Source organism: Aythya ferina (assembly GCF_964211825.1).
Source record: "Aythya ferina genome assembly, chromosome: W".
NCBI classification, from domain to species: domain Eukaryota; kingdom Metazoa; phylum Chordata; class Aves; order Anseriformes; family Anatidae; genus Aythya; species Aythya ferina.
The window spans coordinates 15,208,785-15,224,756 of NC_140313.1; the positions used below are offsets into that span (position 1 = coordinate 15,208,785).

General features: G+C 39.0%; 1 protein-coding gene across 6 annotated transcripts in view; it reads right to left on the reverse strand.

The window, feature by feature from the left end:
- LOC311426263 (zinc finger RNA-binding protein-like) overlaps positions 1 to 15,972 on the reverse strand; it is a 64,578-nt gene that overhangs the window by 26,118 nt on the left and 22,488 nt on the right. For 4 of the 6 annotated variants that reach the window (XR_014686645.1, XM_084502500.1, XM_084502496.1 and 1 more), the window contains 10 exons: positions 15,212 to 15,430; positions 12,339 to 12,586; positions 11,142 to 11,333; positions 8,433 to 8,733; positions 5,756 to 5,949; positions 5,096 to 5,215; positions 3,667 to 3,812; positions 3,133 to 3,295; positions 1,271 to 1,476; positions 874 to 1,024 (listed from right to left, as the gene is read on the reverse strand). Coding sequence is in view for 5 of the 6 variants with exons in the window: in XM_084502500.1 (XP_084358626.1) it covers positions 874 to 1,024; positions 1,271 to 1,476; positions 3,133 to 3,295; positions 3,667 to 3,812; positions 5,096 to 5,215; positions 5,756 to 5,949; positions 8,433 to 8,733; positions 11,142 to 11,333; positions 12,339 to 12,586; positions 15,212 to 15,430 (1,940 nt within the window). In the remaining variant the exon portion in view is untranslated. The remainder of the gene's footprint in view (positions 1 to 873; positions 1,025 to 1,270; positions 1,477 to 3,132; positions 3,296 to 3,666; positions 3,813 to 5,095; positions 5,216 to 5,755; positions 5,950 to 8,432; positions 8,734 to 11,141; positions 11,334 to 12,338; positions 12,587 to 15,211; positions 15,431 to 15,972) is intronic. The other 2 variants (XM_084502497.1, XM_084502499.1) reach the window with 2 other exon arrangements.

Here is a 15,972-nt window from a genome sequence, read left to right on the forward strand (position 1 = left end):
TTAATAGTAATAGACTTAAAGGATTGTTTGTTACCTTTTCTGATTGTACATATGTATAGGCGTACTCGGGTTTAGTATGTAAAAGCAATGTTCTGTATATTTAGAAAGTTCGATGTTCATGTGTGCGTGTTGGTGGAGCGTAGACTCCCCGCACATCCAGCGCTATTTACTTGCCTTTTATAAATATTCCTTTTATAAATATTACTAAATTCATATTGTGTTGAGACTTCATTTATAACAGCAGGCTTTATTTCAGTAGGGAGCAAAGACTTTTACACATTTCTTATGGAAATATATCAAATAGTTTATACGAGTTCCACTGAATGGTTTAGGACTTTTTTTTGGTAACTTTTAAGAACGGTACAACATTAAAAAGCAACAAGACTTAATCTGTTAACTGTGGAACTATGAAGCACACATACTGGAAACACACTGGCATTAATGGAGAACTTTGACCTTCAGGCAGTAAGCTTTCTATAACACTGCACAAATTACCTCTGTCACTGGTGGTAACTGGACAATAGAAAGTCATCTTCTACTCATTTATTCTATTCATTTAATTATTCATTTCTTCTATTCATTTATTCAATTATTTATATATTTTCCAATTAAATGAACTCTATTAAATGATGATTGATACTACACCACTAGCATAAACACCTAGACACTTGTAAACACAATGTACAGAAAGCAAAACATGCAGTGTGGTCACTGAATTCAGATGGAAACACCCAGAAAAACAAAAGAAACTCAACTTGAGCTATGCTGTCAGCTGAGCAGCTGTCAGCCCTGCAGACATATGACTTGAGGACAGATTTTTTTTTTAAAGTATCTTTACAAAAAATCAGATGAAAGAATCTAAACTCTACTTACTGCAAGTTGTTTGGGAAGACTTTCAGCAATACGACTGAGTAAAGTCTTTGAAGGCTTCTCAGCACATAACAAAACAAGATTGACATTTCTGTCTCCACGGAGCAGCAAACCTTTAGCCAAAACGCCTACCCGTAAAACTCCTTTCAAAGCTCTGTGAAGTAAATTACAGTTAGAAATTGCTTTAAGGTTTTACTATTATTTTAAATGCTAGTCATGAAGATAGAAAAATGAAATGAAATAGGAATATTCCACATACTCCTGAGGACACAGTCCTAATCAAAATTTGCTGTATGAAAACTTAAAGAGAACAGGATCCCTGGAAGCACTAAGAACAGTACAAGGAAAAACATAAAATGATTTTAGAAACAAAAGATGCATTTCTTAAAAAAAAAAATACCTGTCTTTACTGCAATCTTTTTTATCATCTCCCTCTTTGCTCTTGTTTTTTTCATGGTCAGTCATATTGTCAGAAACAAGTTTCAAAGCACGCTCAGTAATAGAAACGATTTTTTGGACTGCCTGAAGTTCCTCCTCTGTTGGATATATTGTCGCATGTTTGGTCATCACGTAACGGTCGTCAGAGGAGTCAGGGCGGCATAGAGGCTAAACAGAGATAAAGTATATTTCTGAGATGTGGGAACACTTAAAAGTTCATAGAATATTCAAGCCTCAAATGACTGAAATGTAACAAAACATGAACTGAGATGTCCTTAACAACTTACACTGCTCACAATCATGTCTGAAGAAACTATAGAAATAAAACAAATTTTGAAATCCACAGATCCAAAGTACTCCTCTCTCCCAAATAAGTATCTATTGTCTTTTTATTAACCGCTAAATGCTTGCATACTTATTCACTGCTGCAAAATAAAGTATCTATCGTTTCTTTCAGAGAAAGAAGAATTCAAATAGTAAGGGGCCTCAGGAGGTCTCTAGTCCAACTTCCTGTGCAAACAACGGTTAGCTATAAGATCAGATCACATTGTTTAGGGATTTATCCAGTCATGTCTTGAAAAAACACCAAAGATGGAGGCTGCACAACGTCTCTGTGAAAAAGTTACTTCCTGTATTCAGTCTGAACTTCTCATCTCAGCTTAAGCTGGCTCTATCTTGATCTCACCACTACAAAGAACCCGGCTCCATCGTCTTTCTAAGGCACAGACATTAGAAGGCTCTTAGGACCTACTGACGCTCTCTCTTCTCCAGGCTGAAAGTGGCAAGATCCCTGTCTCTCCATGTAGCACACATGCTGCAGTCCCCAGTCATTCTGGTGACCCCACACTGAACCTGCTATGATTTATCAGTATCTTTCTTGTACTAGAATGCCCTAAACTGAATGCAGTATTGCAGCTTGGGTCTAATGAAAGCTGACTGCTTCCTATCATCTATTGATTATGCTCCTGTTAATACAAATCAGGATACTGTTGGTGTTCCTTGCTGTCAGAGCACATTGCTGGCTCATGTTCAGCTTGTTCTCTGCCAAGATCCCCAGGTTCCCTTCTGTAGGGCTACTACCCAGCCTGTCACTTCCCAGCCTTCACCAGTGCAATGGGTTACTCCTGCCCAAGTGCAGCACTAGCCATTTGTTCTTGCAGAATTGTGTAAAGCTCCTGTCAACTCATTCCTCCGGCTTGCCTAGGTCCATCTGGACAGAAGTCCTCTCCTTAAAGGTATAGGTTCTTCTCCCCACCCTGAGCCAATGTCAGCAGCAAACCTGATGAGCACACACTAAACTCCATCACCTTTCAGATGACTGATAAGGTACTAACAAGACAAATCCCAGGATAAACCCATGTGGTACTCCACTTGTTACCAACCTCAAAGGAGAGTAGTACCCACCACTAACCATTATCCTCTGGGACTCATGATCCAACCACTTTTTACCTAATACATTTGTCCACAATTACAGAATGGTTTGGGTTGGAAGGGATCTTTAAAGATCAAGAAAATAATGTTTTATAATGCAATTAAATAAAAGTAATACACAAATCCAGAAAGACTTGTATTTCAGAAGCATCAGTATTTTTCGAGTATATTTCAAGTATATTTCGAGGCATCTTATTGTCATATTAAGTGGACTTATTTTGGAAGAAAGGTTCATCTACATAATTTCATTAGCATATAATTTTTTTCTTCACCTTTACGAATCCTTTATTAAGAAAGGATGGAGACAACTCTGCACTGAATAATTTATAGTCCTTAACTGTGCCTCCTAGTAAGTAAGATTTCATTGTTTTCCCTTCAAGTTAAGAAACTCACAGCTGGTCCTTGGGGCTGAGGAGGTATTCCTGGTCTAACTCCCAGCAGGCCTAGAGGTCCTGGAGGACCATGAGGATATCCTCCATCTGGTATTCTGCGACGGTCATCCCAGTGATGCTGCTCTTCCTCCATTCTCCTCCAGTACATGTCTTCTTCATATCGCCTGAAGTGCATGAAACAAAGCATTCTCTTTACATAGCTGTTAGTACTTCCAAACATTCTAAATAAATTCTTGGATGTCCTCACTAACTCATTTCTAGTAATTGTGCAAATACCAGGGAATTCCAGAGGGTAAGTAAAAAGGAATGGCTTTTTGAAAGTGAGTCTGTTTATAGCAAAATAATTCTAGTAAGTCCACATTCCTCAGAGGGCTCAAAGACCAGCAAACGAAAACCCCAGTGAATTAATGACAATTTAATTTAAAACAAGACAGTACAGAGTTCCCACATCATTCAAAAGAACTAACTACAGAAGCAGAGTTAGTTTTAATCCGACTTCAGCTTTGTCTCATTTACTGATAAAACAATGCATTACCTCATTTCCATCCTCCAGCGTTCTTCCTCTTCTCGCCTTCTCCAGTATTCTTCCTTCTGCATCTGTTTCCTCATCTTTTCTTCTTGAATTTTTCTTGCTCGAATACTAGGCTTTACTTCTACTTGTAAATCTGGGTTTACTTTTTTCTAGTTCAGAAAAAAATGAATGAAATGCTGGTTTTCCTTGTCATCTCAAATTTACATAGTTTTTCCTGGAATGTTTAACACACACTACTTGTCTACAATAAAATCAAGGGGAGTAAAATGCAGTTTTAGAACTACATTGAATGAGTAGTTGAAGAAAATCATGTCCAGTATTTTAAAGAAATAACATATTACAAATAGCATGAATCCCCTCTTTACCTACATCAGGAACAAAGTAATTTAAGATGAAAATGTTACATGAAAGACCAAGTAACTTGCTGTTCATTCTGTAGCCAGGTGACTAATCTGTAGCCTGAAAAAACATTTCCTCTCAACTACTGTGTGCTTCCTGACATCCTAATTCCTGAAAGGTACCTCATACAGATGTATCATCATGAGTTACTGAACACATTTTTCTAGCAATTCTCTTTTTTCATCCCTTTCATGATTACACAGGCCTATTACAATTCCTGAGACCACAGTAGATTCTTCTTACATTGTTTCATAATAATCAAAATGCACACCATATATCAATACAGGTGGCTCTCCACTCATGACTGGAAAAAAAGCTCCAATGCTCATTTCTCAAATGTCTCCACAAAAGGTTTGTGTGGTCTATCCTGCCAAAAACATTAAGCACTATTCTATTACACTGCTTGAAATTAATGGTAAAAAACATAAAAGAACCTACTGTTCCTTGCATATGTTGTACCATATTTCAATGTTGCAAAGGTTCCCAAAAGCAACATTCAAAATGTTTAATAACAAACAAAATCAAAATGGAGTTTCATAGTCTGCATTACTGCTTTGAATCACAGAATCACAGAATCAAAAATGGAGTTTCATAGTCTGCATTACTGCTTTGAATCACAGAATCACAGAATCACAGAATTTCTAGGTTGGAAGAGACCTCAAGATCATTGAGTACAACCTCTGACCTAACACTAACAAGTCCTCCACTAAACCATATTCCTAAGCTCTACATCTAAACATCTTTTAAAGACTTCCAGGGATGGTGACTCCACCACTTCCCTGGGCAGCCCGTTCCAATGCCTAACAACCCTTTCGGTAAAGAAGTTCTTCCTAACATCCAACCTAAAACTCCCCTGGCACAATTTTTTTTTTTTTTGAAGACTATAATCCAAAGAAAATCAATATATTTCTCTACCTTCTTTAACATGCTGTTTACTCAGAGTACTTAGTTTGGCATTCTTTAAACGTAAGACTGTACAATTAGATGACAATCTGATGGATTTTCAGATAGAAGCATAAACATTTCTACTAACCTTATACTGAAGTCTGTGCCGCCTCCCTTTTAAGTGCATCTCCTTGGCATTTGGATCATTAAAACTGCATTCACAAAGTTTACAGTGAAAGCGGATCACCTTTCCTTCATCATTTCTTACCTGGAAAATAAAGTTTAACACAGTTGTTTTTGTGTTTATTTGTTGTTGTTGTTTTTGTTTTAAACTCAAAAATGATGTAAACATGAATTTAATTCAGTAACATTGGATAATGTGTATTCATCTATAACACATACTAAAAAGTTCACACAGTAACTGAAAGAAGGCTAGCTTTCAATTCTGCCAGAGACACCATTGTGCTCCATAACGAACTGAGTTCTTCCATTCCAATGAGCACACAGCTTTAAACTTGAACCTGAACATATTGAGCTGAAATTAATAATAGCAAAACAAAAATAATGAAAATTTAAAAAATAATAATCAAATAATGAAAAATAATGAAAGATTTACATCAGATTCTGATCCTATTGACTTGATCCACGTCTCATACCACCAACGTGAAGAGTCCCCCGCTCAGTTCAAAACATATACAATACAAAAATGTGAATATATGCACAAGCCTTTGCAGGTGTGATGCCTTGTTTCATAATGAACAATTTTTCACTGAAATAGTTAAAATAATACATATTTTTGCATCAATACCTCCTCCACGTAGTCATGGCCCACTGGCTGTACATCACTTTGCAGGGCAGCAAGAGTCGCAGGAGTCACTGGTTCAGTTGCTGTGTCTGGTGTTACTTCCTGTGTTTGTACCGTGGCAACAAGAGTTGTTTTAACACTTTCAGCTGATTTCATTTCTTCCAGTTTACTTTCTGTTGTCTGAAGCTTATTACCACCTACAAATTAAAATATTAAATTTTTTTAACTTCCATAAAATGCAAACATGATTACACGTGATGTACAGACTGAAGAGTTTATTTGCAAGTATCAATGTTCTGCCCAAAACTTTATCAGTCTTTTAAAACTAGTTAAAACTTAAACATATTTAAAATATGTGTTGTTTTTTTTTTTAATAAATAAGAGTTTGAAAACATTCAAATTTGTTTAAAGCACTTAGTATTAGCTTTTAATTTTAGCACAAAAACCTACTACTTTACGTAATTTTCATCATTCACTAACACGCTTTTTCGAGAGAAAACCGAAAGGAACAAAGACATTTTAATATTTTTTTTTTTGTAAATGGATCCAAAACCATATTTGAAAAACCATATAATTTGTGTATTAACAAAGGTACTATGCTCTCAATGTTGCAACTGCATAGGTTTTTCCTTCAAGAGGAGAACAGCTTATTTCAGAACATCTACTTCCCATCTCTGTATGTCTATCATGCTAATTTCAAAAAGTTTTCACTATACACTTACACTGTTACAAGGATGTTTCAGCTTCCCAGTAATCAACTGCCTGTCTGCCATAGCAGTCCAGGCTGTAAACTGAAATTAGGACCAACTGGACTATAAACTGCAATACTCCATCAGCTACTATGTAAGAAACCAAAACACTTTTATGAAGGAGGAAGAAGCCTCCAGGAAAAGTCAGGTAGAGACAAAAGGACAGAAGACAGAATCACATAAACATCTAGGTTGGAAGATACCTCCAAGATCACCTAGTCCAACTGCTGACCTAACACTAACCAGTCCTCCACTAAACTCCTCTTAGGTCAGAGATTGGACTCGATGATCTTGAGGTCTCTTCCAACCTAGAAATTCTGTGATTCTGTGATTCTGTAAACCATATCCCTAAGCTCTACATCTAAACGTCTTTTAAACAACTCCAGGGATGGTGACTCCACCACTTCCCTGGGCAGCCTGTTCCAATGCCTCACAATCCTTTCGGTAAAGAAGTTCTTCCTAAGATCCAACTTAAAACTCCCCTGGAGCAACCTTAGCCTGTTCCCCCTTCTCCTGTCACCAGGCACGTGGGAGAATAGACCAACCCCCACCTCGCTACAGCCTCCTTTAATGTACTTATAAAGAGCGATAAGGTCGCCCCGAGCCTCCTTTTCTCCAGGCTGAACAATCCCAGCTCCCTCAGCTGCTCCTCATAAGACTTGTTCTCCAGACCCCTCACCACCTTCATCGCCCTTCTCTGGACTCGCTTGAGCACCTCCATGTCCTTCTTGTAGTGAGGGGCCCAAAACTGAACACAGTACTCGAGGTGCGGCCTCACCGGAGCCAAGTACAGGGGGACAATCACTTCCCTAGACCTGCTGGCCACACTGCTTCTTATCCAAGCCAGGATGCTGCTGGCCTTCTTGGCCACCTGAGCACACTGCTGGCTCATATTCAGCCGACTATCAACCAATACTCCCAGGTCCTTCTCCACTAAGCAGCTTTCCAGCCACTCATCTCCCAGCCTGTAGCGCTGCTTGGGGTTATTGTGCCCCAGGTGCAGGACCTGGCACTTGGCCTTGGTGAACTTCATACAGTTGGCCTCAGCCCATCGGTCCAGCCTATCCAGATCCTCCTGCAGAGCCTTCCTGCCCTCGAGCAGATCGACACACGCACCTAACTTGGTGTCATCTGCAAACTTACTGAGGGTGCACTCGATCCCCTCATCCAGATCATCAATAAAGATATTAAAGAGAACTGGCCCTAGTACTGAGCCCTGGGGGACTCCACTAGTGACCGGCCTCCAACTGGATTTAACTCCATTCACCACAACTCTTTGGGCCCAGCTATCCAGCCAGTTTCTAACCCAACGAAGCATAAGCCAGTCCAAGCCATGAGCAGCCAGTTTCTTGAGGAGAATGCTGTGGGAAACGGTGTCAAAAGTCTTGCTGAAGTCAAGGTAGACCACATCCACAGCCTTTCCCTCATCCACCCAGCATGTCTCTTTGTCATAGAAGGAGATCAGGCTCGTCAAGCAGGACCTGCCTTTTATAAACCCATGCTGACTGGGCCTGATCGCCTGCTTGCCCTGCAAGTGCCGCGTGATGACACTCAAGATAATCTGCTCCATGAGCTTCCCTGGTACTGAGGTCAAACTAACAGGCCTATAGTTTCCTGGGTCTACCCACAGCCCTTCTTGTAGATGCGCGTCACATTTGCTAGCCACCAGTCAACTGAGACGTCCCTGATAGCCAGGACTGCTGATAAATGATGGAAAGCAGCTTGGTCAGCTATTCTGCCAGTTCTTTCAGTGCCCTCAGGTGGATCCCATCGACTTGCACCATAAATTATGAAGCAGAACTTTTATACACATTTTTATTTTCACCTATCAGGAGTTACTCATGAATAGTTAACTCAATACATTTGTATTTACTAAACTAAGATCTTTAAAAAATATAAGGAATAGGTTAGGTTTCAAAATAAAGACTGACTTCTGTACTTGCCAACAAAGTTTATTTTCGGTGTAGATGTTTTCTTTACAGCTATATTAGCAGCAGTTGAAGACATTTTGTTGTTGGACGCCGTGTTAAGTGGTGTGCTTGCTGTGGGAATAAGAATTTTCACTGCAGAGGATGTAACAGAGGAGTTCACAGTACTGCTGCTAGTTGATATGCTTGAAGCAGATGCAGCTGGTTTGGAAGCAGATGTGGATGTTGAGGAAGTAGCCTGGGTAACCAAATTTGGTTCAGTTGAAGGAATGGGTTTGCCAAGTTTTGTGTGCAATTTTACTACCTATAAGAGAAAAGAGAAATTCATATACTCTTCCTGGGACAACTAGAAAAAAATGAACTTGTTATAGGCTATGGAAGCTGTAACACAAACAAATATAACATCGAAAAAATAAAAATAAAAAGTGATCTTGGCAAGAAAAGATGAACATGTAGAAGTTTTTGTCATCTGTAACAAGGAAATTGTTAACTGTTGTCTCAGATTGCTTATTTCCATCGCAAATTCAGTATTTACTCCAAAAGCTACATGGATAAGATAGCCAATAAACTGAAAGGCCAGTAAAACTGAAGGAGGAATTTTGCTCAAAATGTTTCCATGTCACTGTTTTGCTGTCCGGTTGCTTTTTCTTCTCTTCAAAAAGCATAATACATTAAACTACATTTTTGAAAGAGCTGACCATCACCTGAAAAAGGAATACAAGCAGTCCATAAAAACTAAACATGCAAAATGAAAGCTAAAGATTGGGAAAGATTTAAAAGTAGCAATAAAAAATCTGCTAGACACACCTTTAATGCAAAAGTATAGACAACAATAATACGCATACAACAGTATACATACGCTTCTTGGGTTTTTGCTCTCTCTCTCTCTCTTTTTTTTTTTTTTTTTTTTTTTTAAGTAAATCATATTTCCCCCATTGGAATACAGGCTATAACTTCAAGTTTAAGCAACTCTTCAAAATGACTTCTGCAGTAGAATGCACAAGATTCTTCACAGTGTACCAAAGTAATAGATTCCTTTGAGATTTCAGTTTTACGCAGATGACAACCTAAATTAGCAGTAGATAGTGACTATCTATAAGGAAAAGAAAGCTACATCCACATGTACTAAGATAACATACCACCCTCCATATATCTATCCAATTACTAGGGACACCACAAAAAAATTAATGGCTCAATGTATTTATAAAAAAAACACTACACACGTCTAAATTATATTTGTTCTTGCACTAACAAAAATCATATTAAGGAAACTTTTAAATGCATTGTGAGATTTATTTATTTTAATAGAAATGATGTTACTGATGCCACTTTGTACAGTGCTCTAGGTTAGAAAGGTAAGAGCTGTAAAAGCTGAATATTAATACTGTATTTGTTACTGACATTAATCTTGCCCAAGTAACGAAGAAAATCTGTAATACTGTCCTGGTTTCAGTTAGGACAGAGTTAATTTTCCTCCTAGTAGCTGGTAGGGTGCTATGTTTTGGATTAGGATGAGAAGAGTGCTGATAACATGCTGATGTTTTCATTGTTGCAGAGCAGTGCTTACACCAAGCCAAGGACGTTTCGGCTTCTCACTCTGTCCTGCCAACGGGCAGGCTGGGGGTGCAGCAAGAGCTGGGAGGGGTCAAACCCAGGACAGCTGACCCAAACTAGCCAAAGGGGTATTCCATCTCATCTGACATCATGCTGAACAACACATAGGGGTGGCTAGCCGGGGTGGGGGGGCTGTGCTGCTCAGGAATAGGCTGGACATCGGTCAGCAGGTGGTGAACAATTGCACTGTGCATCACTTGTTTCGTACACATTATTAGTAGTAGCACTATTATCATCATTATTGTTATTATTGTTATTATTATTATTGTTATTATTATTATTTTGTCTTAATAAACTGTCTTTATCTCAACTCACAGGCTTCACTTTCCCGTTTCTCTCCCCCATCCCAGGGAGGGAGGGGAGAGGGTGAGTGAACGGCTGTGTGGTGTTTAGCTGCCGGCTGGGTTAAACCACAACAAATATATAAACACACACTACAGTGCTATTCTATTTACTATTGTATGGCCAAATTCAAAATACAGGTCACAGGGGTTCACAGTGAAGACCGAGTCTTCTTTCCAGAATACCTACATACCTGCACCCAGACAGTAGGGAAAAAGCATGCTTACCCGAAGTATTCCAAGCACACACTATGAAGTCTACTACTACAGTGCACTGTTCTGTGCTCCCATATACCAATTTTGTTTGCAAGAAATGCCAAGGTGTGATGCATAATTATCCTGTCCCTTGGTACTGACTCAGTTTACAGCATTTCAAAACGCACTGTGAACTTCACAGCACCAAGCAAGTAAGCTGACTACCGAGAAAAGTCTTGGAAAGAGTTACTGAAGACAAGCATGCTACCACATGTCTTCACTGACTCTTTTCCCCACCTTATTCTACACCTTCATGCTACAATTTCCATACTTTCCCTAATACATCCCCTTCTTATTGATGCAGCAGCAGTATTTTTCTCCCTTTCTCCCGACAATGCCCTTCTAATAGTGAGCTTAAAGTTACATTTGAAACAAAAAGCAGAAATAAACATTTTAAAACAAACTTATTCAAACTATATTGTGTCTGCTTATTTTCTCCCCTCTAAGATGAGGGGAAAAATATACAACTGACTTGTGTAATAAGAACAAAGAAGACTCTTACTTTCTGATGTTTTGCTCCACGGATATGGGCAGCATATGCATCTGCTCCTGTACAAGACACATCACAAAGCTCACAGCGCAACTGATTCTGAGATCCACGAGCAGATGTGCTGCTGTTATTGGTGTTCTGGGAAGCTTTTAATGCTGCTTCTTTCTTTTTGTGTTTCTGGCCTTCTAAGTGTTCTTTATAAGTCTGATTAAATAAATAATACACACAGTAAGCTACCTTTGTACTGCTTGTTCATCTTTCAAGTGAATACACATAGAATAGACCATAACATAAAATACATGCTTTGTATAAGAACTACTTCCTACTTTGAACATTTATTTTATATTACATGCTCTAAGGCATAAACAGGCCACTTGCAAGAACAAGAAATTTTATTCTCCACTACCAGAATTCCACTTTTAGAAGTAATACAACCTGGCTTCTCCTCCCCTACCTGCTCACTTCCTCAATCAAGTACAGTTCAAAAGATATTAATATTGAAAATTTGAGATGATCACAAAACTGTATCTCAGTTGCAGTTTCCTGCACTACATCGAATTATTCTTGATTTTGAATTTTCCTCAACCTGCATGATGACACTGATTAAGTGTATCCTGAGAGCTAAAAAATTGATTCAAAAGAAGGTAGCACAAAAAGCTGTGGTGAAAATGAAATGCAGAAGTTGAGATTTGCTCCTATAACATCCCTGACAACCTAGAGAGACAGGGTGGGAAATAATGACAGACTTCCTTAAAGAACTGTTGAGCCAAACACACACAGATACTACATGAATTGATGTCTACATTTTACACACTTGTACCCACTGTGAAACTACACTGGGATGACAGAATACCATGAAAAATAAATTTTCGGGCTTCCCATTCACAAAATTTATATAATTGAGTAGTTTTGAAAAAAAAGTGTTTCCTAAGAAGTTTGCTGTGCTAAAAAAGCAAATCAAATTCATAGTTTATAATACTTCTGGAGTTCAAAGTATTGTTAAAGGTTCTCTGTACAAGCTAACAGGATGCATCTTTTGCCTTCACGTAGTAACTCTATAATAGCACAAACTTTCATTTAATTATTCCTTTAATAAAACTTCAGAATCAGGTCCTTAAAATTTAAGGAGTTTTATAAAGGGGGTCATTTTTTTTTCTGAAGAAATTATGACGAAAAAACGTATAGCATAATATTACATAATACAAGTACCTGTGGTCCAGCACAGCTGATCTTACAAACATCACAGTAGTGGATCTGGGGTGTTTTGGGAGGTTGTTTTGCTTTCAGTTGCTTATTTTGGAATGATGCCTTTTTTGTAAAGGTGGTCCCTGTCCAAGCAGCTGTTGCAGCAGCAGCAGCAGCAGCTGCTGCCGCCTGTTTCTGTTGCTGCTGCTGCTGCTGGTAATAGGACGATGCAGCTGAATACACAGCAGCTTCATAGCCAGAATAAGAGGTACCTCAAAGATCAAAATAAAATAAATATTACATCACTGTATAGTAAGTACATCATGTATCAATTACATAACACACTACTTACAAGCACACTGTGTAACAGAGGTGGGGGGACAAGATATAAACAATTTATTGATATCTCGTTACATAGTCCAAGTTTTTCTTGATGTTTCACAGTACACAAATATCACAAATATATAGCATACCACTTGTATCTTTTTTTTTTTTTTTTTGGACATCTTCACAGAGACATAGTTATGTTGCTGGATATATCAAAGCATCCCTAAAGAATATGTGAAAATTCCTCGTACATCTCGCAAGACTGATTCATAGAATCATTACGGTTGGAAAAGACCTCCAAGATCATCTGGTCCAACCATCCCTCTACTACCAAATGTCACCCACTAAACCATGTCCCTAAGCACCCTGTCCAACTTTTCCTTAAACACTCCCAGGGACGGTGACTCCACCACCTCCCTGGGCAACCCATTCCAATGCCTGACCACTCTTGCTGAGAAAAAATGCCTCCCAATTTCCAACCTAAACCTCCCCTGGGCAACTTGAGGCCATTCCCTCTATTGCTATCACTGGTTATCTGTAAGAAGAGGTCGACCCCCAGCTCCCCACAACCTTTCAGGTAGTTGTAGAGAGCAATAAGGTCTCCCCTGAGCCTCCTCTCCTCCAGACTAGACAACCCCAATTCCCTCAGCCACTCCTCATAGGACTTGTGTTCCAGGCCCTTCACCAGCTTCAAGGCCCTTCTCTGGACATGCTCCAGGGCTTTGATGTCCTTCTTGTAGTGAGGGGTCCAAAGCTGAACACAATACTCGAGGTGTGGCCTCACCAGAGCAGAGTACAGGGGGACAATCACCTCCCTGGTCCTGCTGGCTACACTATTCCTGATACAAGCCAGGATGCCGTTGGCCTTCTTGGCCACCAGGGCACGCTGCCGGCTCATGTTCACGACATAACAAGAACAAAATATTTCTCAAAGGCCAAATGGAATAAATAGTCTTTTGGAAGCAGATTTATTGTTCAAGATCCAAAACAAAAAGGAGGACAAATTATGTAGAGGAAGGCAAAAAAAATAAATACAAAAGATAGAACTGCTAGTGCTATTATTACATTCTACCTCAGTGATTTAAACTGTTCAAATGCAAAGCTACTTGTCTGCTAAAACCTCTGCAGCATGCCCTAGATATGCACTCCTTGATTTCTAGTCTCAAAGCTGAATAAATCAAGGAAACCGGGCTTTCATATCTTTGAGATAGTTTTCCCATAAACTTTTTACATCTACTGGTTCAACTATTTTAATCCTCTGATCAGGTTCTCTTTCAAGGAAGTCCCTTTAAAATCCCTTTTTAAACAGAAAACCAAAAAACTTCAAGGTAGCTATAACATGTCAGTTGATCACCATCTGGCCATAAACCTGAAGTTTCTTTTCACCTTTAACTAGGCTTTGGATTCTAATGTTTAAAGAAAAGTGTTTTTTTGCACCCATTCTCCTCCCATTTTGTGCCAACAGAACCCAAAATTACAAGATTTATATTGGATTGGTTCTCCCTGTTGGTTTGATAGTGTTATATATGTAATTCGTGTCAGAAAAATGGTTGATATTAATAAAGAAGGGGGAGATTTGGGAATGTGGCAATGGGGGTCAGAAAGCCTCGAGGTTGGTGAAAACATCAGACTCTTAACGATGAGGTCATCAGGAATGTAAAGAGTTTAGAGGAAACAAAGAAGGGTGATTGAGGTGACGCCCTGCCATCTGGGGTTGCTTGTTTTCCCCTCTGTTAAGGCACAGAAGTTGCTGGGGGGGTTGCTGGTTAGAACTGTTAACATTTATTCTTTAATGTTATATGATAATAATATTATTAGTGTGATTTCAAGGGTTAACGAAACGCGGGAAAAGCAATCACGTTTTGTTGTTTTCGGGAACCTTGTGGTGGGCAGAGCATGTGCAGAAGAAGAGGGAGACAGTCGAAGCCGCTCCTGCAGTCTGGAACAAAAGGTTGCTAATGGTGATGGGGAAACCATGAGCCTTTCACCCACAAGGACCACCACAAAGAGAATTATAATATGAAGCGGGGATAGGATATCCATATGTATAGGCGTACTCGGGTTTCTTGTAAATATGTAACAGCAATGTCCTATATATATTTGGAAAGTTCGACGGGTGCGTGTGCATGTTGGTAGAGCATAGACTCCCCGCGCACCCAGCGCTGTTTACTTGCCTTTTATAAATATTCTTTTATGTTACTAAATTCAGAGTTGAGACTTCATTTATAACAATAGCATCATGCTCTTCCAATTTCCCTGGGTTTTATTTGTGTGGATGTCTCTCCATTTTTTTCTATTCCCCCACCTTCTCTCTCCAAAACTTTAAACAAGTCACAAAACACCATGTACATAGCAATGCTAATACTTTCTATATTTTTACATGTAAAAAAATAGGCATACTTAAGCATAAAAACTTTTAAAGATAAATCATTATACTGGCAAAACATTTTGATGCAACTGGTTGATACTTCTCAGTAGACTGATGCAATTGAACAGAAACATTTTGAGTATTTAAATCCTGTAATCTTCTGTGACAAAGATCCCAGCAGCATAATACACAAAACTCTTACCAGAGTAAGTAACTGCTGTTGTACTGTACGTTGCACTTTGAGTATAGGATGGAACAACAGTAGCTGCAGCTGCCACTGGCTGTACAGTAGAGGATACTGGATATATAGAAAATGTAGTTGTTGCTGGACTTGGGGTTGCAGGTTTTATAGCCGTCACTTGTCGCGTTTGTTGGGCTTGAGTATATTGAGCTGCCCCTTGGCTATATCCTGCTTTCTGAGCTAATGAGGATAGAAAACAGAAGTACACAAACATAGGCTTTAGTTGAATGAAGTGTAAACCATATTAAGTAATGCTTAATGATACCTAATAACATTCTGGGAATTAAACATAACAAGGAGAGGTGTTTTTTTGGTTGGTTCCTTTATTACTATTATTTTAACAGTCATGGTTATGTACTGTGTAATTGTGCAAAAACCACACAACTGTGTAAATATGTCTCAGGTCACATTAGTAAGCCTCAGATTATTTTTTTAACTACGCTGCCATGTTCTCAAATGTTATATATGGAGTGGCAATTTGTGTCGAGAAAATGGTTGATATTAATAAAGAAGGGGGAGATTTGGGAGTGTGGCCATGGGGGTTGGAAAGCCCCATGGTTGAGATAACATTAGACTCTTAACGATGAGGCCATCAGGAATATAAAAGAGTTTAGAGGGAACAAAGAAGGGTGATTCAAGAGATGCCATGCAGTCTTGGGTTGCTTGTTCTCCAGCTGGTTCTCTTGTTCACCAGCCATTAAGGCATGGATGTTTCTGGGTGT